This window comes from Acartia tonsa, chromosome 13 (assembly GCF_053477335.1).
Source record: "Acartia tonsa isolate MP-2025a chromosome 13, ASM5347733v1, whole genome shotgun sequence".
In the NCBI taxonomy this organism is placed as follows: domain Eukaryota; kingdom Metazoa; phylum Arthropoda; class Copepoda; order Calanoida; family Acartiidae; genus Acartia; species Acartia tonsa.
The window spans coordinates 3,410,211-3,435,217 of record NC_137272.1 but is presented as its reverse complement, the minus strand read 5'-3'; the positions used below and the strand labels follow the sequence as shown (position 1 = coordinate 3,435,217).

At 33.3% G+C, this 25,007-nt stretch overlaps 1 protein-coding gene across 2 annotated transcripts; it reads right to left on the bottom strand.

The window, feature by feature from the left end:
* Nucleotides 1-11,416: 11,416 nt before the first annotated feature.
* Nucleotides 11,417-24,578, bottom strand: LOC145303862 (5'-nucleotidase-like). 2 transcript variants are annotated; one of them, XM_080145518.1, is made up of 19 exons: nucleotides 24,490-24,578; nucleotides 21,023-21,095; nucleotides 20,143-20,197; nucleotides 19,125-19,199; nucleotides 17,718-17,787; nucleotides 17,448-17,631; nucleotides 17,318-17,368; nucleotides 17,099-17,215; nucleotides 16,882-16,990; nucleotides 16,484-16,562; nucleotides 16,095-16,140; nucleotides 15,599-15,700; nucleotides 15,242-15,403; nucleotides 14,883-14,959; nucleotides 14,240-14,339; nucleotides 13,810-13,863; nucleotides 12,535-12,637; nucleotides 12,089-12,148; nucleotides 11,417-11,614 (listed from the first exon to the last, which is right to left on the bottom strand). In XM_080145518.1, the coding sequence occupies exons 1-19, from the start codon at nucleotides 24,534-24,536 to the stop codon at nucleotides 11,508-11,510; spliced, it is 1,671 nt and encodes a 556-aa protein (XP_080001644.1). In that variant the 5' UTR covers nucleotides 24,537-24,578; the 3' UTR covers nucleotides 11,417-11,507. The 2 variants fall into 2 exon arrangements, with proteins under 2 accessions (XP_080001644.1, XP_080001643.1); XM_080145517.1 differs by having other exon boundaries at nucleotides 12,535-12,641; nucleotides 13,814-13,863.
* Nucleotides 24,579-25,007: the final 429 nt, after the last annotated feature.

Below are 25,007 nucleotides of genomic sequence, written 5' to 3'. Positions count from 1 at the left end.
TTCTAAAAATAAGAAAATATGGCTTAAACAAAGATTATTTTGGTAGCTGAAAAAAGTTTCTCAAAAATCAGCCATGTGTCGTCATACAAATGAGTGAGATGAGGGGAGAAGTGGGAAAGCTGACCCCTTAAAAAGTGATGGATAACCCTCCTATTTATGACGTCAAATGGCCCTAAAAAAGAGATTGATAATCCCTCATTTGTATGACGTCACAATGCTGATTTGTTTAGACACTTTGTCCAGCTACATTCTTTGTAAAGCACTTGTGTAATTAAAGCAGAGAGGAAGGAGATAATGGACTGTAGATAACACTGGTACCCAAAGTTTTAAAACGACGTGATCTTGTTCATTGACTTATAAACTTTGGGTACCTATGTGGAATTTTCATTAATTGGTTCAATAATTAGTAGTGTCCAAATTTATCTACCAATAATTTATTCTACAGGTGGGATACTTTTATGCATCATCATTGGGGGTGAATATCAATCTAGCATCCATTGTCTTATCCCTTAGGATCCCTGAAATAAAATAAAGGTTGCACAATTGTTTAAAACACTTGTGACTTCGCCTCTAACTTTGTATAAGATGTATTTAATCTTTAAAATTTTATGGGGGGTGGTGATTATTTTTAGGTGCAATATTTAGGGGGATTGACCTGACCCTCAGCATTTTACTCTTAACCTCTCTATGACCATAGCTAACCTTTCACTAAAATGCAATTTAGGAGATCTTAAAGGACATACATACACACACGCAAACAACGACATATTACTTAAGAATATAGAATAGTCTATTTAATCAATGAATAATATACTTTTTGTCTAATATTTTTTTAATGTTAATAAATTTTCCTACAACATAGAAGAGTAAAGAATTTTTTAAAAATATCTTGCTTATCCTAGCAATTTGTCAGATCACAGGAGAATACCAAAACTATTTCAAAATCTTAGACCATGGAGAAATTAAGAAAGAGAATATCAAAATTATTTCAAAATCTTAGACCACGGAGAAATTAAGAAAGAGAAAATCAAAATTATTTCAAAACTTTGGACCATAGTGAAAGTAAGAAAGAGGATGCCAAAACAGGTTTTATGCCAGAAAACCCTCTTAAATACTTTTTTTCATTTACTATGTAGATATGATAATATACACTAGGATAAAAGCTACTGCAAAAGATAATCTTGAAGATGATGTCTTAAAAAGCCTCTTTTACATCTTTCTCTAAGAGGTAGAGTATTTTTAGACAGTAAAGTCAAACCGCGCATTCCTTTTTTACTTGGTAAAACTAGATTTTAGAGCAATAAAGACAAATTAGAGCCAAAGAAGATAAAGTATAGAATAGAATCCAGGTAGAAGATTCTGCCTGGCTAGCCTGAAGTAAAATTGGAACTTTTGAAAGACCAAAACGGCTATAAGGCTGGTGGTAAATAACATGATTTCAGTAATTATCCAGAAAAAATATTCAAAATAAATTCCTTTTGCAATAATTTACTAACAGCCATGTAGCCAAGAATCCAACTTTCCCTTCCCTATTCACAATGGATTAAAATCGAATTTTATGTGCAGAGCCTTAAAAATTTTAATTAACCCTTAACAGTTGGGCCCCTTGCCGCACCTTAATCAGTCGGGGGGGGGGGGGGGTGGGGGGGCGTTCAACGCCCCCCCTCATTATCTCAGTTCCTATTAGAGCTAGAGGGCTAAAATTTTTTGTGCAAGTCCCCTGTGTTATGGTGAATTTCCGACCTTAAGTAAGTCAAGGTCAATTTCCGCTTCCTTCACCCTTTTATTTAACAACCTTTGTTTTTAGGTCCTTTTTTACTTAAAAATGTCAAACGGCTGTAATTTTTTTATTTTTAAAGCTAGAAGAAATTTTTTTTTGCAGAAAATGTTTATTTTTATTTAAATTTTATAATTGAAATATCAAAACATAAGTTTCAGCGGCCGCAGCTGTACTTGGCAGCTGCCAGCCGCCGCAGTCGGCGGTCGGCAGAAAAACGGCGGCGGATCTTTATGAAATTTTAATACATTATGTAGACATGTAAGAAAAGCTTAAGTTTAAAATTTGAAGTCTCTAAGTCAAAATTTGCGGCCACAGGAGCATTTTAAAGATTTCTGGAGACCTGGAGGATCAGGACCTGCAGGATCATACCTGGAACCTGAAATTGACTTGAACACCTGTATTTAATATGAGGATGTACTACTATAGGATATTTTAGTATTTTGGTAAGATAAAATGCTTTGTTTAAGTCAAAAACAAATTTTTGTTCTTTACCTGGATGACCCTGCCAGGTTTGCTGGCATCCTGTGCCCGCCAGGATGGAGATATTCAAAAAATTCCAACTCTCAGTTATGTGTCATACCCATACATAAAAAGTCAAGCAGTTTGGGCTCTTTATCTTTCACACAAAGAAAACGAGATAGAAAAAACCGGATGGGGGGTCGCCCCCCCCGACCGTTAAGGGTTAAGTAAGCAACTTACTATTCAAAAATGTACCAACATTATTGATCTCAGCATTTATATGATAGGTTTCGCTCCTATGGTGTTTTCAAACAGCTGATTATACATTCTAGCAACTACATCCATACATGAACTTGAGGTAGGGGAGGGGGGGGGATGGGTTGTACCCATTTAGCTGACCCTTAAAAATTATAAACGTGGGCAATCATACTTATCAAAACAAGGTGTACATTAAAAGTAACTTTTCATCTTTGTCTAAAACGATCAAGCATCTCATGCTGGAATGACCTCCACATGATGTGCGTTATAGTGGTGGTTTTCTTACTATCACTATGACATCAAAATTTAAAGGGTTGAAGAGTACCTACTATCCACTGTAAGATAAAGCAATTTATTCAAAGACAAACCTTGCAAAGCACAGTATAAAAATAAGTTTTAAAGGCTTAAAACAAATATTTAACAATGTATATAAGATTTTGATACAAATTAAACTTTTTTAATTTTGTCCGACTAGTCAGTGTGATTTGCACTTTAGCATTATTGTCTTTACTGCGCAAGTCAAAGATTCCTTCAAATTTCCCAGAAATATTTAGGGTTTTCACTTCTATTCCTCCTTATTCTATGATTAGAGCTTTTCTATAATTCATGCTAGCTAGCCGTGATGTTTATTGTATATCTATAATACAAAGTAGAATGGTGTCTGTCTGTCTGTCCATCTGTCTGTATGTCCTTTTGTCTGTTTGTCTGAAGCTTAAGATCTCAGTAACCGCTGAACCCATTAGGTTCTACTCTTCAGGGAATATACCTACTGGTCCTGTGAGGGTTTTAAACTATTTTCTTGGGGGATGGGACAATCTCAACCTCCCCTCCCCTTCCAAAAAAAACCGAACGATTCTATATAGGAGGAGGGCTTTTAACCCTTAACGGTCGGGGGGGGTTAATCCGGTTTTTTCTATCTCATTTTCTGTGTGTGAAAGATAAAGAGCCCAAACTGCTTGACTTTTTAAGTATGGGTATGACACATAACTGAGAGTTGGATTTTTTTGAATATCTCCATCCTGGCGGGCACAGGATGCCAGCAAACCTGGCAGGGTCATCCAGGTAAAAAGCAAAAAGGTTCCACGACAAACGTAAGAGTCCCAAACATCAGAGTGGAAAAACATCAGAGTGGACAAACGCAAGAGTCCCAAACGTCAGAGTGGGACAAACGTCAGAGTGGGACAAACGTCAGAGTGGACAAATGCAGGATTTTTGGGACAAACGTCAGAGTGGACATTTTATAAGTAAAACGTATGAGTCTCGATTTTATAATCATTAAAGCGCTGCGGCTAGGTAGGCCAGGGTGCTGAGTGCTGCAGCCAGAGTCATTTTCTTTATGATTAGGTTAGGTTAGGTTATAGGCTAGGGGGCCGAGCGCCCGCGGCTAGGCAGGCTAGGGGGCCGAGCGCTGCGGCTAGGTAGGCCAGGGTGCTGAGTGCTGCAGCCAGAGTCATTTTCTTTATGATTAGGTTAGGTTAGGTTATAGGCTAGGGGGCCGAGCGCCCGCGGCTAGGCAGGCTAGGGGGCCTAACTGTCTATTTTTTGTCATATAATTAAAATAGCATAGACTCTGATGTTTTACTTAAGCAATGTCCACTCTGACGTTTGTCCCACTCTGACGTTTGTCCCACTCTGACGTTTGTCCCACTCTGACGTTTGGGACTCTTGCATTTGGGACTCTTGCGTTTGGGACTCTTGCGTTTGTCCACTCTGATGTTTGGGACTCTTACGTTTGGGGTAGGACCAGCAAAAATATTTTTTTGACTAAAACAAAGCATTTTATCATACCAAAATACTAAAAAATCCTCTAGTAGTACATCCTTATATAAAATACAGGTGTTCAAGTCACTTTTAGGTTCCAGGTATGATCCTGCAGGTCCTGATCCTCCAGGTCTCCAGAAATCTTTAAAAGGCTCCTGTGGCCGCAATTTTTGACTTAGAGACTTCAAATTTTAAACTTAAGCTTTTTTTACATGTCTACATAAAGTATTAAAATTTCATGAAGATCCGCCGCCGTTTTCCCGTCGACCGCCAACTGCGGCGGCTGGCAGCTGCCAAGTACAGCTGCGGCCGCAGAAATTTATATTTTGATATTTCTAATGTAAAATTTACATAAAGATAAACATTTTTTGGGAAAAAAATTTTCTTCTAGCTTCAAAAATAAGAAAATTACAGCCGTTTAAAATTTTTAAGTAAAAAAAGGACCTAAAAACAAAGGTTGTTAAATAAAAGGGTGAAGAAAGCGAAAATTTACTTAGACTTATGAAAGGTCGGAAATTCATTATCAAACAGGGGACTTGCACAAAAAAATTTAGCCCTCTAGCTCTAATAGGAACTGAGATAATAAGGGGGGGCGTTGAACGCCCCCCCCCCCCCCGACTGATTAAGGTGCGGCAAGGGGCCCGACTGTAAAGGGTTAAATACCTCTATGGGCAAAACCTCTAGTCAAAAAATACAATGTAAAAAATTGTGGCTTTTAATACCTTTATTTCCAAGAAAAATTCTTGGAAAAGTATTTTTGGTAGGATTATTCTATTTTTTGTAGGGCTCTTAAAGAATAAGATAAAGGACATTATGTAGATCTCTAATGAAATAAACAAAATAATAAGATTTTAAAAATTGCATAAGTTTGAGCCAACAAATGGGGGAAGTCTGGAATAAGGTATAGCCAACGGCAACAAGCGAAATATAGATAAAACGTCGTCAGTTCTACTATGTGTTGTCAGCTGAAAATCATGTATAGGTTTCGTGATTTCTTTTCGAATTAATTTCGTTGTTGGTATAATTTGTAGTGAAGTTTGGAAACCAGTATAATTTACAGTCCAATGCCCCTTCCCTCTCTGATATTTTATTTAAATTTCAATAATTCAAACAAGACTTGTGGCGAAGCCTCACTTTTTAAAATTGTTGATCTCATATTGTGACTCGTATTACATATAATAGACATCCATTAGGTTCAATCAGGCGCAGCTAGCCTCAGCCAAGGCGGGGGTGTATATTCACTTCTGCCGCGCTCAAAACCATTTTGATAGAACCACCAATATATCTATAGTATTGATGTATAACCAGATAGCTACCTGGATCCCCGTGTCGTGGACTCAAGGTCCTCGGGAAGGGGATATAGAGTTATTTAACCTCTTCCCCCTCTAGTGTTTTACTCTAATGAACCACCAACGTTATGCCTCAAAGTGCCTTGTTGAGCACAGAAACCCTCCTCCCTTATCTTAAAACCAAATTGAAAATGTGAACGGTGGAGATTTTTTTAGGTTAGCTGTTCTGGGTAGATTCGCAGGGTTATCACGCTTTTGTTTTAAATATTTGATACACAATGCCTGGCTTGATAATTTGGCAAAAAAATGGTTTAATCATAATATTTGATTTTTTACATTAAATTTCTATTATTTTTTGTATTAAAGCTTGAAACAACATTTAAATAGTATTAAAGGATGTTTTTTTCTTATTTTGAGGGAAATCATGTTATTAAGGTGGAAATGATCGGACAATAGTCGAAGGGAGGGTGTGCCTATAAAAGGTTGAATTAAATCAAATTAGAAGCGTAGCAACACTGTGATTATTAATAATAATATAAATAATAAAATTCAATGAATTATTACAAAATAACGTATTTATAAAACAGACTGACGGACGAAAGGACATACTATACTTATAGAATACTTACACAGCTAAAAATGCGCTCTCTATAAAATCTCATGGATTATCAAAATTTTGGTGTGCGTTCATTTACACACTTTGTCACATTTTAAAGAAAAGTCTTTTCAAAATTGTGTTTTTGATGATTTGATAATGTAAATAGCCTGTAGTAAACTATGCTTTATAATGTGCTTGAGTATGTATTTTAAACTATCTTCTAAAGTTCTAACTGTGCTGTTCATGAGTTTCACTTGTTTCACCCTACTCGAACATCTGACATAGCAGCAGTAGGAACCATTTTTAGCGTCTTTAGTTATGACATAGTATTGGGCTGAGATTTGAACCTATCACCTTCCCGACATGTTACACCACAGTCCGAAAGTTTGCTAAAGTGATACACATACGGATATCAATGCACACCAACTGCGCGCGCGCGCCTCTATGTATATTATAACGAGCAAAAACAGAGTAAAACTAATTTTGATAATTTTTCAGCTATTATATTATTGATAGGAAAGGAGGGAGGTCTGCCCCAAGGGTTAAGAGAAAGGTAAATTCATACCCACCTTTTTCAGAAATCCTTATTATAAAGTAACAGGATGTCTGTTTTTATGTTTGTCTGTCTAAAGCAAAGTATCTTGCTAACCGCTAAAGTAATATGTTTCTTCTGTACAGTGAAACACTTCAGGGAAAGTTAAATCATTTTATAGGAGGACCTCCGACAACCCCCCCCCCTCTAAACTTCCTAGAAAAAAAAAATTTCCCCCCTTCTTTTTACTTTACTTCGTTATTTCAAGAGCCCCCAAGCCCAAATAATCTTTTAATTAATTGAGATATTCTTATACTGTCCACAATTTCTTAATTAAAGCTTCCCTGAACTGATCAATGGACAGACAAACAAACATCTTACCCCTTTTACATAGGTTTAAATTTCATAGAAGTAAATTTCCTATACATTTTAACCCTGGGGGGATATATGACTTTTAAATGGGAATAGTTCAATGGCATTAGTTATATTGTTGCTTATTTTACATATTTGCGGCTACGCCTCTAGGTGTAGTTGAGGGGCAAGGGAGGGTAGTCGACCCCCCCCCCGCTCCCCCCATTTCAATTTTAATTTTATAAAAGCAAAAAAAAGAGTTTTTTTTCTCTGAGTGATTGTTTTGAGGGAGTAGTTATTAACTTTACCTAGACCAATAAGAAGCTTCACAGTAAACGAAAACCATATCGGTCCAGTGGTTAGCGAAAACTTTCGGTACACACACACAGAAAACATCCGGTTACTTTTATAAGGTTTTTTTTTAGGACAAACGAAGGAGTCCCAAAAGTCAGAGTGGACAAACGCAGGAGTGGTAAAATTATTATTTTATGAAGTATTTCTATACAGATTAGGTTAGGTTAAGATATGAATGAACAAATAAGCCCCCCGCAGGGGTTAGGCATTTAAAAAACCTATAAGATGGTTAAATAGGTTAGGTTAGGTTAAGTGTCCACTCTGACGTTGGTTAACACCGACGTTTGGGACTCCTGCGTTTGTCGTAGGACCTTTATAAGGATTAATAAATAATAAGGGATACGAAATTAATAACATTGAAATAAACTTTAACATTGACAAAAAGACAAATTGTATATCTTTACATGCAGGGATCTAAAGGAATAGGACAATGGCCGATAAATTGTTGTATGATTATGCACATAATTATCCCTTCTGTAGATTACATTTGGTGGTTGAATTGTTTGGACACTCAAAATAAACCAACAAAAATTAACTAAAAGTTCCCAAAACTGTTGAGTCAACAAATATGAAAACGGTTTATAATACTTTCAGGGATAAGGGATGGGAAACCTGACCGAAAATTAGGTCTCAGCCTCCTTTTAAAAGTGATGGGGCAACTTTTCTTTTTTGCCTATAAAATCAACTCATTTCCCCCAGTTCCTCATTGGCTGTAGGCCAATATCCAATAGCCTGAAACTTGCTTTTAGCATTAACCAATTAATTAATAAAAACGCGTCCCCCAGTTCATTATTGGCTAAATTAATTCAACCAAACATAAATTTCTGCTATTAGAAAGACAACAATGGAAACTTTCTGCTATCAGATTGACAACAATATATATGACGTTCAATCACATCAACTTATTATTAAATCTACACATTAATAAATGTCCATATAGCAAAACATAAATTGAGAGATCGTTTTTTGAAGACTGAGTAGGATTCAACATTTTATACTTTAGAACAATGGGAAAAACTCATGTCTTTAGACAATTTAAAAGTTACATTTCATGTGGAATTGATAACCCATCTAAATGATCACAAATACAAAACTAGTTCAATATGTAAATAAAAGTGTACTGTGTTTTGTTAAAAAAAAAATTTCATTAATTTTGGTAAAAATTATTGCACACTTAATTGAACTTTTCCGTTAATATTTAACGTAAAATAATTTTTTTTAAATTCTTAATTTATATGTTTGCTATGGAACAATTAGTTGATAGAATGTTACCCATGTACTTATTCAATTCTACTTAATTTATTTATTAAAGCTGGGGAGCTAAAGCGGTGTTTATTTCTATATACAAATTTTGGGGTGAAGTAGATCCCCCCTTAAAATGTTTGAAAATAAATCAGATTTAACCATCTCAAAAAAAACTTTTTTTTAAATGGGGGGGGGGGGTTGGCGAAGTAATAACGGGATTCTACTTAAAGCCACTAACATATTGGTTCTTTGAAAAGTTTTTATTGTATTTTATGATAGGTGAAATCAACTACCTGAATTCTATTCTATACTTATTTTCTTTGCATTCATATAATAGCTATTTTATCATTGTTCATAGTTTTCAAATCTAACTACTGCGTCATCCCGAAACTAGTTTTTTAGGCCTAGTTGGAAAATAGGCCTGGAATAATATTTTCTTACGTTTCCCATCCCTTATCCCTGAATACTTTGGGGACTAGTGTACTAAACAACCCAATTTCCTCTCTCTCTCTCTAATTTACAGGACTTACAACCTTATTCTTTCAACAGAAGCTGCGAATAATTAAAATTTAAAATACTTTTTTTTATAAAGCAATAATTAAATGCGTGTTTCTTATAAAAAAAGATCAAAGATAATATTAAAATTTGGAATATTCGCTTATTTCTCTAATGAAACCCTGCTGGGGTTTTTCAAAATTTGTGGCAATTTCACTTAAAGCGAAATTAGAAATTATACCTTTTTAGGTAGCTGGACAAAGTGTTTCAAAAGTCAGCCATGTGACGTCAAAAAAATGAGGGAGATGAGAGACGAAGTGGAAAAGAAAACCCCTAAAAAGAGATGGGTCTATGAACTAAATCTTGCTAGTCAATTGCATGATTATGCGGCCAAACATCCTACAGACAACCAACCCTTTGACTACATAACGCTCATCTAGAAGTCTTAACTGTGCAATTGCTTTGTAATGGTTTGCGCCTATTTTTGGACAATGCATTTCCCCTACTCTGAATATTAATGTCGCGCGCCTGACACAGCAGCAGTAGGAACAATACATTAATATATTTATTTATTACGCATTGTTGGGTCAAGATTTGATCCATCAACAGACAATGAGCGAATGCGCTGCGTTTTATACCACAGTCGGTCCAGTGACGTTCCACTGGCAATATCCGCGATTTTCCCCACATTTTCTTAATACATGCAAACACTCGCCAAAAAGAAGTGAACCAGTTAAAAACTTTCAATTTCAGTTCAATTCATTAAGCAAAACCTCAATATTTCATAGATTGATTATATGATAGATTTTCAATAATTTGAAGAATAAATATTTATAAATTATGAAATTGGGTAAAATAGTAAAATTTATTTGACGTAGTTTAAGATCTCAATTACTGCTGGTCCGAATTGATTGTTCTTGTTAGAGGAGCCTTTCTTAAGTCCCAGGATGTTTTTATGCTATTTGTCATCAAGACTACAGATTATGTTGATGTAACATGGATGTAGCTCATTGATAGCTTGATATGCTTATTGGTCACATTCTTATTCTCCCTAAGAATTTAAAAGATATTACAACCTTTTGGTGCTTTCCCCCTATACATGTGGTGCCCTAATCCTGCAGTGATAAACGGTTCCCACCTAACCTAACCTCCTATACTATACTATATGTGTATTACTATACCCCATAGTAATACACAAACTAACGAAAAAATTTGCCCTCCCCTCTCATTTATTCTGTTGATAAATTTAATGATAATTTTATAATGATAAATCCACTAAGAATTACAATTTCCAATCTATAACTGTATTTGATTTTAGATAAACAAATTTCTACCAAGTTTTTACATTTATCCCGACCTTTACGGACAGTTAAGCAGAAACATCCAATATTTGCATAGAGTATATAGACCAAGAAAAATATCACCAGCAATCTATCTATCATACATGCAATCTCCTATTATATAAAGTAGTAAGCTTTTTTTTTGTCTGTAGTTAAGGATCTCGCTTACCAGTAAACTGATATGGTTCTGATTTACAGTGAAGCCTGTTATAGGTCCAGGTAAGGTTTATAATTAACCACCCCCACCCCCTTTTTAATTTTTTACCTTTTCTTTTTAAGATTAAATTTAAAATGGAGGTTCGACCTCCTACCTTAAGTGCCCCTAGAGGCTTCTAGGGGCGTAACTGCTAGTATAAAGTACTATGGTTTTTTGTCTGAAGCTTAGATAGCTAATAAACGGATTTAGTTCTCCTTTGCAGGGAAGTTCACCATAGGTTTGAGGTTATTTTTCTGCCACCTATCTATACCTAAAAAACAAAGCCCTTAGATGCTAGGGGCGTAGTGGCTAGTATATATTAAAACACGAATCAGCCGACTATTTTTAATAACAGCCGTATAAATCCAATCTTTCCAATACATAAATCTAATGACCGACAGGGCATTACCGAAAAACAGGCGAACGAAGTAAATTTTAAACTGGTTGCTCATTGGTTTAGGGAATATTCACAAAAAAATATCAGACAAATCTTTTTAATAATTAAGTTGTTTCGCTACTATAAAGGAGCGGTGTCTTTCTGGTCCTATGGAAAAAGCTTACTGATTAGATTCTGGTTTTCTGTAAACTATGGTTTAATCATTTATTCTATAACTCAGTGTGTATGTTTGTTGTTTTTTTCTGTTGTAAAATGTATTGTTTTTTTTATGCTGTATAAAAGGGCACCTGGAATTTCTAAAGAAGATTCCTTTGGTTAATAAGCTTCTAGATTAAAACAAACTTCTATCCGTTTGCTCAACTTTTATGTGATTTATAATTGGTTTATTCTATTTTAATTACTGAAAAATAAATCAAATTTAATTCATGTGTAGTGTGTAAATATTTATGGAATTAATTATCAGTTTGCCATTCAAAAGTCATTCTTCCTTCAACTTGAGGGTTGATAGGAGTATTCTTAATCAACCACTGCTTGAAGATTTCATAATCTGTTACAGTACCTGAAAAATAAATTGTTATATAGATTGATAGATATAACATAGATTGAATAAAAAAGGTTATACATAGGTTATAAAAGTTATACACTGTGTTTCGTAATGATACTCTTCATTTATAATATCATTTTGATGCTGAAAATCAAATCAAAAATCAAAAATTTCAAAGTTTTTTACCAAAAACATTACTGGATTTTTATGTGTCCCTGTACCTTAAGATCTCGCAAACCACTAAACCGATAAGGTTTTTTTTAAAGTAAAGCTCATTATAGCTACAGGGAAGGTTTATTTACTTTGGGGGAGAGTACCTCCATCCTCCAAAGAGAAATTAACACTGGAAAAAATAACTGCCCCCAGTTTTTTTCTTTAAAATTTTTTTTTAAAAATAAAAGTAGAGGGTCTACGTTTCCCCCACTCTTCCCTCAAGCACCCCCTGGGCCCTCCCCCCCCCCCCAAAAAAAAAAGTGATAGATAGATAACCTGGAATGTGTTCTTCTATTTCTACAAAGTCAAATATTCCCCTCAGATATCTGGCATTTTCTGAAACAAATTTGAAATTAATTTATATAATTATTAAGCCTAGAATTTATACCCGTGTGGATGCCTTGAATTTTTTTCAAAAGGCATTGCCATGTTTTGGTCAGTTTTAGACATCTAACTGATTGTAAATAGTAAAAAGTCGATTTCGCTGAGGTTTTACAGGTGGCGGACGCGCGACTGCCAAGCTTTGTTATATTTAATCAATTATTCCCATTTAACTCATCAGAAACAAAAAATATTAAAGGGTGCTAAATTTTTTAAGCAAAGATTTTTAGCCCGTGCCTTCTGCATCTCAGGACTAAAAAACTAGTTTTAATCTAATACTTTTACATTTTATATCCACGGAAAGCTGTTTATAATGAGATGCAATAAATAACTATTCTTACTTTTAGGGACCATGAAAGAACCAACAGCTAAAGTGTAAACTTTATCCATTTCTAAATCTTCATAATCATCTGTTTCAAGATTCTTGGTTTGGATACTCACAATTCTGATGGAATAAAAATTCAATAAACTATAATTCTATTGGTTGAAAAGTTTGGACAATCATAGTTTAAAAACCAATCAAATTATATTTAAAGTAACTACAGTAATTAAGCTATTGCATAAGATAACTTGCTTATTAAACTTTGGGTACAAGTGTAATTTAAAGTACCTTAAAATACAATAAAATTCTATAAAATAAAAGAAGCTATAGTAAAATTATTGAATTATAATGAATGAATGGATCTTGTGGACAAAACACTGAAAAATAATTTGACTCAATCTTCAATAAAATAGACAACAAAAGCCTACTATAAATTTATTGGTTGAATAGTTTGAGCACTAATAGTTTTAAACCAACCAATCAACTTCCAATTAACGTACCCAAAGTTCTTGAGCTATTGCATAAGATAACTTGCTCATAAAACTTTGGATACCAGTGTACAATAAAGTCCAATGTCCCCTCCAACCTGATTAAAAGGTCATTTATGTACATAATCAAATTTTCAAAACTATAAGAATTACATAAATTCGGTCCTACCCCAAACGTAAGAGTCCCAAACGTCAGAGTGGACAAACGCAAGAGTCCCAAACGCAAGAGTCCCAAACGCAAGAGTCCCAAACGTCAGAGTGGGACAAACGTCAGAGTGGACATTGCTTAAGTAAAACATCAGAGTCTATGCTATTTTAATTATATGACAAAAAATAGACAGTTAGGCCCCCTAGCCTGCCTAGCCGCGGGCGCTCGGCCCCCTAGCCTATAACCTAACCTAACATAATCATAAAGAAAATGACTCTGGCTGCAGCACTCAGCACCCTGGCCTACCTAGCCGCAGCGCTCGGCCCCCTAGCCTGCCTAGCCGCGGGCGCTCGGCCCCCTAGCCTATAACCTAACCTAACCTAATCATAAAGAAAATGACTCTGGCTGCAGCACTCAGCACCCTGGCCTACCTAGCCGCAGCGCTTTAATGATTATAAAATCGAGACTCATACGTTTTACTTATAAAATGTCCACTCTGACGTTTGTCCCAAAAATCCTGCGTTTGTCCACTCTGACGTTTGTCCCACTCTGACGTTTGGGACTCTTGCGTTTGTCCACTCTGATGTTTTTCCACTCTGACGTTTGGGACTCTTACGTTTGTCGTGGAACCATAAATTCTAATTATATGAATTTCATTCCTGTTTCCAATATTGTCCTGTTCTGGCCTTATAACCATCTTCAATCCTGATACCTGAAAATTGCATAAATGGGATTAAACAGATTAGGCCTTCTGGTACTTTCCTTTAAATTTTGAGAAGAAAAAAAATTAAATAAGGGGTAGGCATGGGAGGCCCTAACCTTACCTAAGGTAAATCTTCCACTGTAATTTATTCATAAATAAGAGTAAGGTTCATTGCTCAAATAGGCACTTTGTGGAACTACACTGTCATTTACATTTACAGTGGAAATAAAGTTTTTTTTTGTAAATTTCTAAAAAATTAAAGTTAAATTTAATTCAATTAATACTTTGATTGTTAGACGTTTGTCTGAAGACATAGTGTTATTTCATGGTAAAAATTTTCTATGCAGTTGCCAATTTAGATTTTACTATAACCATTTCCACTTACCTGGAGGCCAAAACCTGGATACTTGGCAGGATCATTGGGAACAAGTTTTTCAGCTGCTACTTCCAGAGCTTTCTTAACCTCACTCCCCTTCATCTTTAACCTTAAAAACATAAAAAAAATTCATATTTTTTAAATTGAAGTTCTTAGTAAATAGTTCTCTCATAACCTGTCAAGTTTGTTTTCATAAGGAATTACAATGAAAATATCTTTCTCATTGGCAATGTTTAATAGAATATTTCAATTCACATCTTACACCGTATGGTTCTTACTGTACACTTTAATCAAGATTTATCAGGTTTTCCAACTTGGTATACTTGGGCATTTTTACAATGTGTCTAAAAAAATCAGCCATGTAACGTCATAACAAGGAGGGATTATCAATCACTTTTTTAGGGGTATTCTTACCACTTCTCATCTCATCTCCCTCATTTTATGACGTCATATGGCTGATTTTTGAGACACCTTGTAAAGTTAAGACACTTGGTAACTTTAAATTTTGTTTGATTATATTGTTTGGGTAAACTTGGTTAAGAAAAAAAAGGAAGGTGAAAAATGAAAGAAAGTGGAATTGATTGACAGAATGAATTTGTCACAAGCATTGTATGCCCTGATTTGTTGTCCCATTTGGTCTAAATTACCTTACCTGTCAACTGTATTCTGGAAAGGAATAACCATAAAAATATCTTCTCCAGAAATTTCCCCCTCAGGAAATCCAGTCCTTTTTAATTAACAATGTGTTAATTTTTGTATAATATTTTTACAACAGATTCCGGACAGTTTCAAAATTAAGTAGCTGGACAAAGTGTTTCAAAAATCAGCCATGTGACGTCATAAAAATGAGGAAGATAAAAGGGAAGGTGGGAAAGAAAACACATAAAAAGAGATGGATAATCCCTCATTTGTATAACGTCACATGGCTGATTTTGAGACACTTTGTCCATCTACACAATTAATCAATTTTGATTGTTACAAATACATTAAAATAAAACATTGTCCATTCCTAATGCCACCATTGTTGATGAGAGAAATTGTGGCATCTTCATAAAAGTCAGCCATGGAGTCAGTGAGAGCATTTCCAATGTTATCTTCCTCACTGTCAAGATAAGCCTGAGTCATTGCTGTCTCAGTATACCCATAAACTGTCTTATACTCTGTTAGATTTACCTAAATGATAGATTTTTTAAAGATAATTTTATTGCAAATTTCAAAGAGTAAAATTCATTTGTTATTTTGATACTTCATTGCACTTGTGGGGTAAAGGATTCCTGCATTCACTGATTTCTCATTCTTACACTATCTTAATTCCTAATTCTTTTTGTGTTCTTCATTAAAAATGTAACATTTTATTTAAAGAATTACCTGATATCTAACAAGCATTTCTAAAGTTTCTGGATCAGGCTTGATTTCATTATCATCTAGCAGGTAAGGACGGGCAAAAGAGACACCAGATGCTTCAACTGGCTATAAAAAAGAAAAATATATTAACATTTGAAACAAATTACGTAACATTGCCATTGATATAATTAAGTCTCAAATTTTCAATTTGAATTTGTTTATGTACTATAACACACAGAGAGAGAGAGAGGGGACAGTAAGCTGTTTATTAAACTAGTTCTCAAAATTTATCATAACGTTTTCTTATTTTTTTGCTAAACAACTTTGGGGACTTTAATGAATTTTAATTGGTTGGTTTATTAAGTTGAGTGTTCAAACGTTTTAACCACTAATTCTAATCTACAGAAGGGATAATTTTGTGTGTCATCATTGGGGATATACATCAATTACCGACAATTGTCTTATCCCTTTAGATCCATGACTGTAACAGGATACAATTTGTTGGATTAGATAAAGATACCTGTAACAATTCACCTTGATCATCAAAGCTGACAATTATGTGACCTGTAAGTACAATAATTTATACTTTCTTCCATTGTTATTTATCCCACATGGCTGATATGTTTCTCAAAAGAATTGTAGTTCTAAAAAATGTATGTGTTAGACAATACACATATTGGCTGTAGTTTCTTTCAATTGAAGTTCTAATTGTACATAGTAATTAGTTGTGTCAGTTAGCATACTGAATATTTCTTGAGTAAATTTTAAACATGTTCCATGCAGTTATGAGGTACCAAGTTCAAATGTTATAATTTTTTTACAGTAAAAACAAGTACATCATATAAAGTGCAACCTTAAGAATTTGCACAAGAATTCAATGATTGAGCAAGAAAGAATAACAAGATTCCTAGATATTTAGTGTAACAGTAGGCCTGTACAACTGGGATCACTTTTCCATTTGTTGAGGTAACATAGGTAGGGTACTCTCCTAAAAGTATTAAATAGTTCAGAAATAAATCTTATAATTTTATACTAGCCTCTAGGGGCTTTGTCCCAAGAGGTAATTAAAAAAAAACATTAAGTACTTCTGGTGCTGCGACCATTAATTTTGCATTAATCTTAAGTTAGCTAGGAATATTCCCTGAAGAGTAGAATCCAATCGGTTTAGTGGTTATCGAGATCTTAAGGGACAGACAGAGGGATGGACGGACAGACATCAAGATACTTTGTATTATAGATGTTGAAAATATTAAGAATGTAAAATAACTGAAATCAATACTTTGAGGAAGTGACATAGATTAACTCACCTTCAATCCTATCTTCAGGAATATCATCTTCACCCATGGGAGTATACAAGAAAGTATGACTGTGTCCTCCAACTACCACATCAAGCAGGGGAATGTTCTTAGCTAACTCCTGTACATGAAAACTTATTTAGATAAATAACAATCTTTTCCAAGATTGCTTCGTTCAAATTAGTTAAGTACGTATTATAAGCAATCATATAAATAGAACTTCACTCACAACATCAATCTCATAACCAGAATGTCCAAGAGCAATGAGTACTTCAACACCATCAGCAGCCAATTTTTCAGCCTCTGCTTTAACACTCTCTATTTCATCAGTGAATTCAATCTTATTCTGAAAAAAAATTAATTGTATGTAAGATTGTTTTCTTTCTGATTATTTAGTAGAATAATTATGTAGTTTTTTACAATAAAAAATATACTAAAGGTTAATCACCTCTGGAAAGTTGTATTCAGTCATCTGGGTAATGTATCCAATAATTCCAACCTAAGAACAAAATTATTGTGGCTATAGACTTTGATTGACACTGATTTTAATTATCATAATTATCAAAGAATATATTTACCCTAGTACCATTGATCTCTTTGACAACAGATCTCTTGAAATGAACTCCCTCAACAAATTCATCAGAGTTGACAACCATGTTTGAGGCAAGAAGATCAAAGTTGACTTGCTCAGCAAGAGGTTTAATGCCAGCTATTTGATCATCAAAATCATGATTGCCCAGCCCCATGGCTGTGTAGTTTAGCCTATTATAATCATTATAAAATAATTAGAAATTGAGAAAATTAAATAAGATTCTCAAATTCGAATTTTAAAAAAATTGAGGACGTACCTATTACCAAATTCAACAACAGGTTGATATTTAAACTTTGAGTACCAGACAGTCCCTTGGTAGAAATCACCTAAACATAAACAATTTTAAAGGTTTTTTAATCATAAGATCTAAAATATCAAAGTAAAGTTCTGATATGAAGTTGGAAAAGGTAATTTTGAAATAAATTGAATATTCAAATTTAAGTATGTATGTTTAGGATGTTTACACTTTGCCCCAACAATAGATAAGTGAAATTGTTATATTTTAAATCAAATCTAAAATTTTTCAGATAATGTTATAGCATATCAGTAAAATAGTAAGTTTTATTAACTTTAATGCCTGAATTCGGTTAATCTTTTTTAGTGAAATCAAAATTTGTATTGTAGTAAATAATTACACCTAAAAAATTTTAAAATCTATTACGCCTATTATCAGAGTTTAATAAATATTATCTGTTTTACGTAAATTTTTTTAACACAATAATGGAGGGTTTAGCTTAACCTATTCTTTGTTCAAGAGAAGTGTGTTTGTGTGTGTATGTGTGTGTGTAAGCTGTAGTTTTAGTATTCATCATTGACTAAGCAAATAAAGTCATCAAGTATCTCTAACAAAAATTTAAAATCCATTTGACAATTTTAGATTTTTAATTTTGCTTGCAGTGGATAGGGAAAAGATTATCTGGGTATAGTCCCTTTTCTGACAACGCCTCTTAAGAGGCGATTCATTGCATTTTACAGTAGCTTTTAATAGGTTATATTAGGTTAGGTAATTGCCCTCAGGGTTAGAGCCCCTGCCGGGGATAGAAATAGGAGAAAGGCTACTGTAAACATATAACAAACGCCCCTTAAGAGGCGTTGTCACGAAACGGACTATATCCGATTATTTAATATATAATTCCTGGTATTTTCTAGTAATTTGTAAAAGTAAAAAAATAAACTTTGACAAAAAAGTCTAATCTTTTTAAGTATTTGTAATTTTTCTTGAAAGTTTTAGACTAACTTAATCTGGAGATATTAAAGTTCACAATTTGATAAAGGAATACTTTAACATGTGTACAAAACTTGAAGCTTTAATGTAAATCTAATAATTGACTTCATTGTATAAACACATGTATATCAAGCAAATAAGGAAGTCAACACCTTAGTCAAAGCTTTCTCTACATATTTGTGTTGTTTTAGAAAGTAACATAAACTTATATATGCATTTTTAGATAACCAATAAAAATAGCCTAAAGCTAAAAAAGAACTAGTATGCAGAAATCTTAAGTACATAATTATTCGTATTATAAAATGAAAATTAGACTAAAACCAACTTAAAGTTTAATTTTTTAAAAATTGTCCAAAACAATCAAAAAAGAAAGGAGAACTTAATCAGTTTAGTAACTTATTAAATTTTAAATCTTCAGACAAAAATTATGATATTTACCTGCGTTTAAGAAAATTGTAGTATCAGGATTTCTGTCTCTAATTTCTTTCTGCTTGGCATAAATTCTGGCAACACCTAAACATGATTGAGTGCTTTCCCTCGAAGTTCCTATCGAGCACTGAACCCCTGAACTAAAATAGTAGGGGTTAGTTTTTTCCTATGCCTAACGGATGAGATTAGACTAAAACACTAGAAGGTGGGAGAAGGGGTTAAATAACTGTATTTCCCCATCTCAATTACCTTGTGCCGACTCTCAATTAGATCTTTGAAAATCAACCAATGGTGTCGTGAATATTAACACGGCCAAGTAGCATAAAAGAATTTGCTAGCAGATGAAGATAGTCATTGTAAAAAGGGTGGAGGTAGTTATCTGGATATACATCTACACTATAGATCTGTTCTGAGGAGCCTACAATAACCTTTCACTGCTTGTGCAACAAAGTATCCAATTGTACCTAGCCTAAACTGACATAAATATGGGATTTTAGGGTTTCTCTGCTTAATAATAATAAGACACGTTTAAAGAAAGCGCCAATGCTTGTAGTATAGTAAGCTGTAAATATTGTCAATGATGAAAATATTTTATTCGTCGATCGATCTATTTATCTATCTGTAAGTCATTCTATCTACCTATACCTTTTAATACCTATGTACAAACTGTCTATTTGTTGTTAATTTCTATAAATCTAGCAGGCTACAGTCTTTTACATTTCTAACCTTTTATATAAAGTAATAAGGACTTTTTTTGCTGGAGCGAATGATCTCGCTAATCATTGAAACGATATGGTTCTTTTTTACAGTGCAGTTTAGGTTCTTTGGAAGGTTTATAGCTATTTAGGGGTAGGGTACAACCAACCAGCCAACTTTCCCCAAATAAAAATAACCCATTTTTTTTTACTTTTTCTTTATGAAACTAAAATATAAAATGTATGGGAGGGGGTCGAATTCAACCCCCATCAACTCAAGGGTAACTAGATTCCTCTAGGGGCGTAGCCACCAGTCTATTCATATAACGTACCTCCGACACATAATTCGCTACCATCCCTGCATCGAGAAGATTCATGGCTGGTTTCCTAGGTTTTCTCATTCAATACTTTTGTTTATAGTAACCTAAAACGCAGGATCTAAAGGGAAAAGACAGTGGCCGATAAATTGATGTACATCCCAAATTATGATACACAAAATAACACCTTCTGTATTTAACTTGGTGGTTGAAGCGTTTGGACACTCAACTTTATGAACCAACCAATCAAAATTCGATGAAAGTATCCAAAGTTGTTAAGTCAACCAAAAAGAAAACGTATACAACTTTGGGGAATAGTGTAATAAACAACCAATTGTCCCCTCTCTCTCTGTGCTTAAAACTTAACCTTATTGTATTAAAGCAGTGCTTTCAAAAATATAGAGATAAATAAACATATTTTTATATAAAGTAGTGAGGTTTGTTTTTTTATCTTGAGCGAAAGATCCTAAAGATTTTGACCCAAAATGATTGTACTTATCAGGGAAGCTTAATAAATGTCTTGGGATGGTTTCAGGCTTATCTCTCCCGACCTCCTTTAGAGGCTAGGGACGATACTAGTATTTAGGTAATGAATGAAATCATTTAAAGTAAGCTTAACAAACTACAATAAGTAAGATCTATAAATCATTTATTACAGAGTTTTAAAAGTCTTTAATTAAAAGGTTGAAAGAGAAATACAAATGGTAGAATAAATGAAAAAAAATTAGGATGTCTGTCTATCTTTTAACCCGTGAAATTATTTTGGAATTTCTGATGATTTTCTATTGGTCTTTAGCGGGTTTTAATCCAAAAAATAATCTGTAAATTTCATGAGAAATAGTTTGACCAATATGACGAAAAGACACAATATATGAAGAAAAGTATTAAAAAATGCCTCAAAATGTGAGTGGATATCGTTGATATGAATTATATCCAATGTCAGTTCTTTGCCCAAGGCCTTTTCAAATCTGAAAATAAATAAAATGTTACTTATTTTAAAAACACTAGCGGGGGGGGGGGTAAAATACTTTATCTTAGTGGGCGGACTTTTAAATCAGAATTGAAAACAAGGATGACAACATCCATAAGTAGCGAAGCACAAAAAATTGTGGATGGGAATACGTAGAAGTAGATTTAAAGTGTATTTATTAAAATCAAGAATAGATTTATTGGAGAAAATAAACACGAAACCTTGTTTTATTTTGTATGACGAAGACGGTTAAAGTAAATTACATACTAGATGCACATAACAATGGGGGAAAAAAATTTGAAACTGTTAATGCAAAAAAGTTTTAAAATTGGACCAAAAATACCAAAGATATGGGGAAATATGTCAAACATATAAAAATAGCCAAAAACCTGCTAAAAGGCAGTTTGGCCGCCATTGTTTCTTTTCTTAAAACACCAGAAATTTAATGTTAATATCTTTAACTGAAAATTTTTTGAAAATTGGACTATAAACACAGGGACAAGGGAAGGCTATTCTGGCAAACAATGCTTTAGAGCTGATTTCATAGATTTCCAGTTTAAACTAGATGATGAGATTAAGCAACTTTTGGCAGAATTTGACAAGAATCTAAAACATTATTTTGTCAGTTTTTGCTTAATTTACTATAAGCCATTCAAAAATGATTTTCAGAGATAAGTACAATGTTCATTTTTGAGATAAATGAACATATGGTAAGCTTTTTACATTATTTAGATATTTTATCTAAATCATAGACTACTCGTAAATTATAGGTTAAATAGTGAATAAAATTTATTGAAAATCCAAACAGTGGATAGCTGTAATACTTTGAAACATATTTCAGATTGTTTAAACATTTATCCCATCTAAAAATTAAAAAGAAAAAAATTTTTTGCGACACCTAGCAATAAAGTTTTGAACTATATAACTATGCTTTTCCAAATCAAACATTTTATAATTTTTGTTGTGGTTTAATTTTGTATTTCTCGACAACATCTTGCCCCTAATTGCGAAACAAGTTGGAAGGAAGTTTACAGAATTTAAAATATGGGTAGTTTCTCCCAAAGTGCCTAGTGGAGCACAGAATCCTCCTTTACCTACCATTAATTTTAAAACAAACTGTAAACGATCAAAGGGGCGGGAGTGCTTTAGGTATAGCATTAAGGAAACCAGCAGATATAATTTAAATATGGGGGGGGGGGGGGGAATCAGTGCTTCATAGGCAACTTTGTTGTAAGGCACCAATATAAGTTTTTTTATGTTTATTTTAAATTAAGTTGATCGTCAAATAGATTTAGTATTGTATGATTTATGGTTATTATTTTTTAAAAGCAAAGCTTTTCCATGATTAGGGTCGGTCCGTGCGTCCATCTGTACGTCCATCCGTTACAGTTAGCTTTGTTTGATAATTTAAAAAGGTTAGAATTGTCCTATCGATTTCAAGTTTTACATGCTAATTCCCATAGCAGTTAGGTACGATTTAGAAAGAGCAGCAACTCTATAATCGTTACTAGAAAGTCCGTATGTTCATTTAAAACAAGCTGATTTTTTACTTTTTTTACAACAAATTTTTGTATGTTAAAATTATCCTAGTCATCTAATTTTTTGAATTCTGATTCGTATTACAACAAAATACATAAGCAAAGCATCTCTAAAATCAAGTCCTAAAAATGTCAGTATGTTCTAAAACCGTAACATGTATTTAATCAGTTTTGCAACAAATTTACTTACAATTTTGTAAAGACATATGCATTAATATTCAGTTTATTCAGTTCTGACACTGTTAATGTCCATTTGTCTTTCCATTTCAGAGCTTCGCTTTTATGGATGTTGTCATCCTTGTTTTAATAAGAAATAAACAATGAATTTTATTTTTAACTTTAAAGTAAGATGTTTTTAGTTATTGAATCAATTTGAAACTTATGCCTAAACTTGCTCTAAGGGGTTAATTGTGGTGTTTAAAAATGAGTCGAAGTAAAAATTTGTCAAAATATTTTGTTTTTTGTCTTTAAACAGTTACAAATTTTATGGATAAGAAAAAAATTTAAAGATTTTAATTTTAGGAAATATTTAAAAATATTTTTTTAATCTCCCTACATCTGACTTGTTTAGTAAGATGTTTTTATGAATCCGTCTGCTATTTTATTATTTAATAGTGTACACTATTCTCATGAGGTTTAGTGAATTACCCTTATGAATACCCTTATGTATTATACTAAGAGCCCTTTTTTGTAATAGTTGCACCATTCATAACATTACATACTTGGTGAGGTTTCGTGATAAATTGGCATGAATTTAATAGAATTGTTTGTCAGACAGACATTCCCTTGTCCCTGCTATAAACACCAAAGATGTGGGTAAAAATGTGATAAATACAAAAATAGCCAAAAACCTGCAAAAAGGCAGTCTGACAGTCATTGTTGTTTTCTTCAAATGACAGGAAATTTAATTTTAATATCTTTAACTGAAAAAATTTCGAAAATCGGACCATAAACACCAAAGATATGGGGAAAAATGTGAAAAATATAAAAATAGCCAAAAACCTGCAAAAAGGCAGTCTGACCGTCATTGTTGTTTTCTTCAAATGACGGGAAATTTAATTTTGATATCTTTAACTGAAAAAATTTTGAAAATCGGACCATAAACACCAAAGATATGGGTAAAATTTGGAAAATATAAAAAATAGCCTAAAACCTGCTAAAAAGCAGTCCGACCGCCATTGATGTTTTATAGTTAATTGTGCTCCTTAATGATGGGAATGTTGTCAAAAAATTTCAGCTCTCTATTTTTTATAGGAGCCGAGAAAATCACGTTTCCCCCAATTCATTAATTACGGACGGACGGACGGACAGACGGACGGACGGACGGACAGACGGACGGACGGACGGACATTGTGAATTATAGAGTAGCTTCGCTACTAAAAATATATATAAAAGTCATTAAAAACCCACTATGAAAGTTTAAGTTGTTCATTATTAGAACAAGGATGACAACATCCACAAAAGCGAAGCTCTGGAAGGGTAGGAAAAACGACCCCTATCACTTGAGTGTTAAAACTGAATAAGCAGAATAAAAATATATGAGATGCTTCGCTTATAACATAATACCCCGATATAAAAGGAATTATTATTCAAAAAATAGGATAATTTTATCACAAAAAATATGTTGTTAAAAAGCTGAAAATCAACATGTTTAAAATTGACGTACATTCTTTCTGGTAACGATTATATAGTTGCTACAATTTCTAAATCCAATTTTAAATCAATAGAAAAATTCTAACATGTTTAAAATAACGAAAAAAGCTAACTGTTCCACTCAAAAAGCTTACCTTTACGGACGTACCGAACCTATTTATAGAAAAGATTCGCTTTAAAAAATAATCATGTATAAATTACCCAATATTGAAGCAACAAATCAACGTAAGAAATACAAAGCTCCGCATTTTTGTTGATCTAACTCAATAGCTACGTAAACACAGACTACACTTTAAATTCATTATTTTGTAAAAGAGATAAGGTTTTATTTATAAGTTTATAACCCTAGATGGACTGTCAAACACATTAATACTATCAACTTAAAAAGGAATTCAAAGCAGATAAATAAGATTGTTTGTGTTAAGTAACATATCATTCATTCCTATAATAGGATTTATTTTAAAAAATGCCTAATGGTAACAAAATGTGTAAACATTTAAAGAAATGGCCGAATTGTGTCTACTTTGTTTTCTCAATGGTCTATTTACTGAGTAGGTATCTATATCTACTGTATTAATTCTGTTATTTATCTTTGGTTTAGGATTTTTAATGAAATGTACTTCAAATTGGATTATATAATCTTGAATTTTCTATTACTAACGACTACGCCCCTAGTGGCCTCTAGGTTGGGGAATTGATCACCTTCGCCACTTTTTAAA

Coding starts and splice junctions, on each gene's coding strand:
- LOC145303862 (XM_080145518.1), bottom strand. CDS start 24,536: ATGCGGAGCTTTGTATTTCTTACGTTGATTTGTTGCTTCAATATTGG. Junction 21,096..24,489: donor ATTTGTTGCTTCAATATTGG/GTAATTTATACA, acceptor ATTTATTTTCAG/ATTTGAAAAGGCCTTGGGCA. Junction 11,615..12,088: donor AATAGAAGAACACATTCCAG/GTTATCTATCTA, acceptor TTTATTTTTCAG/GTACTGTAACAGATTATGAA.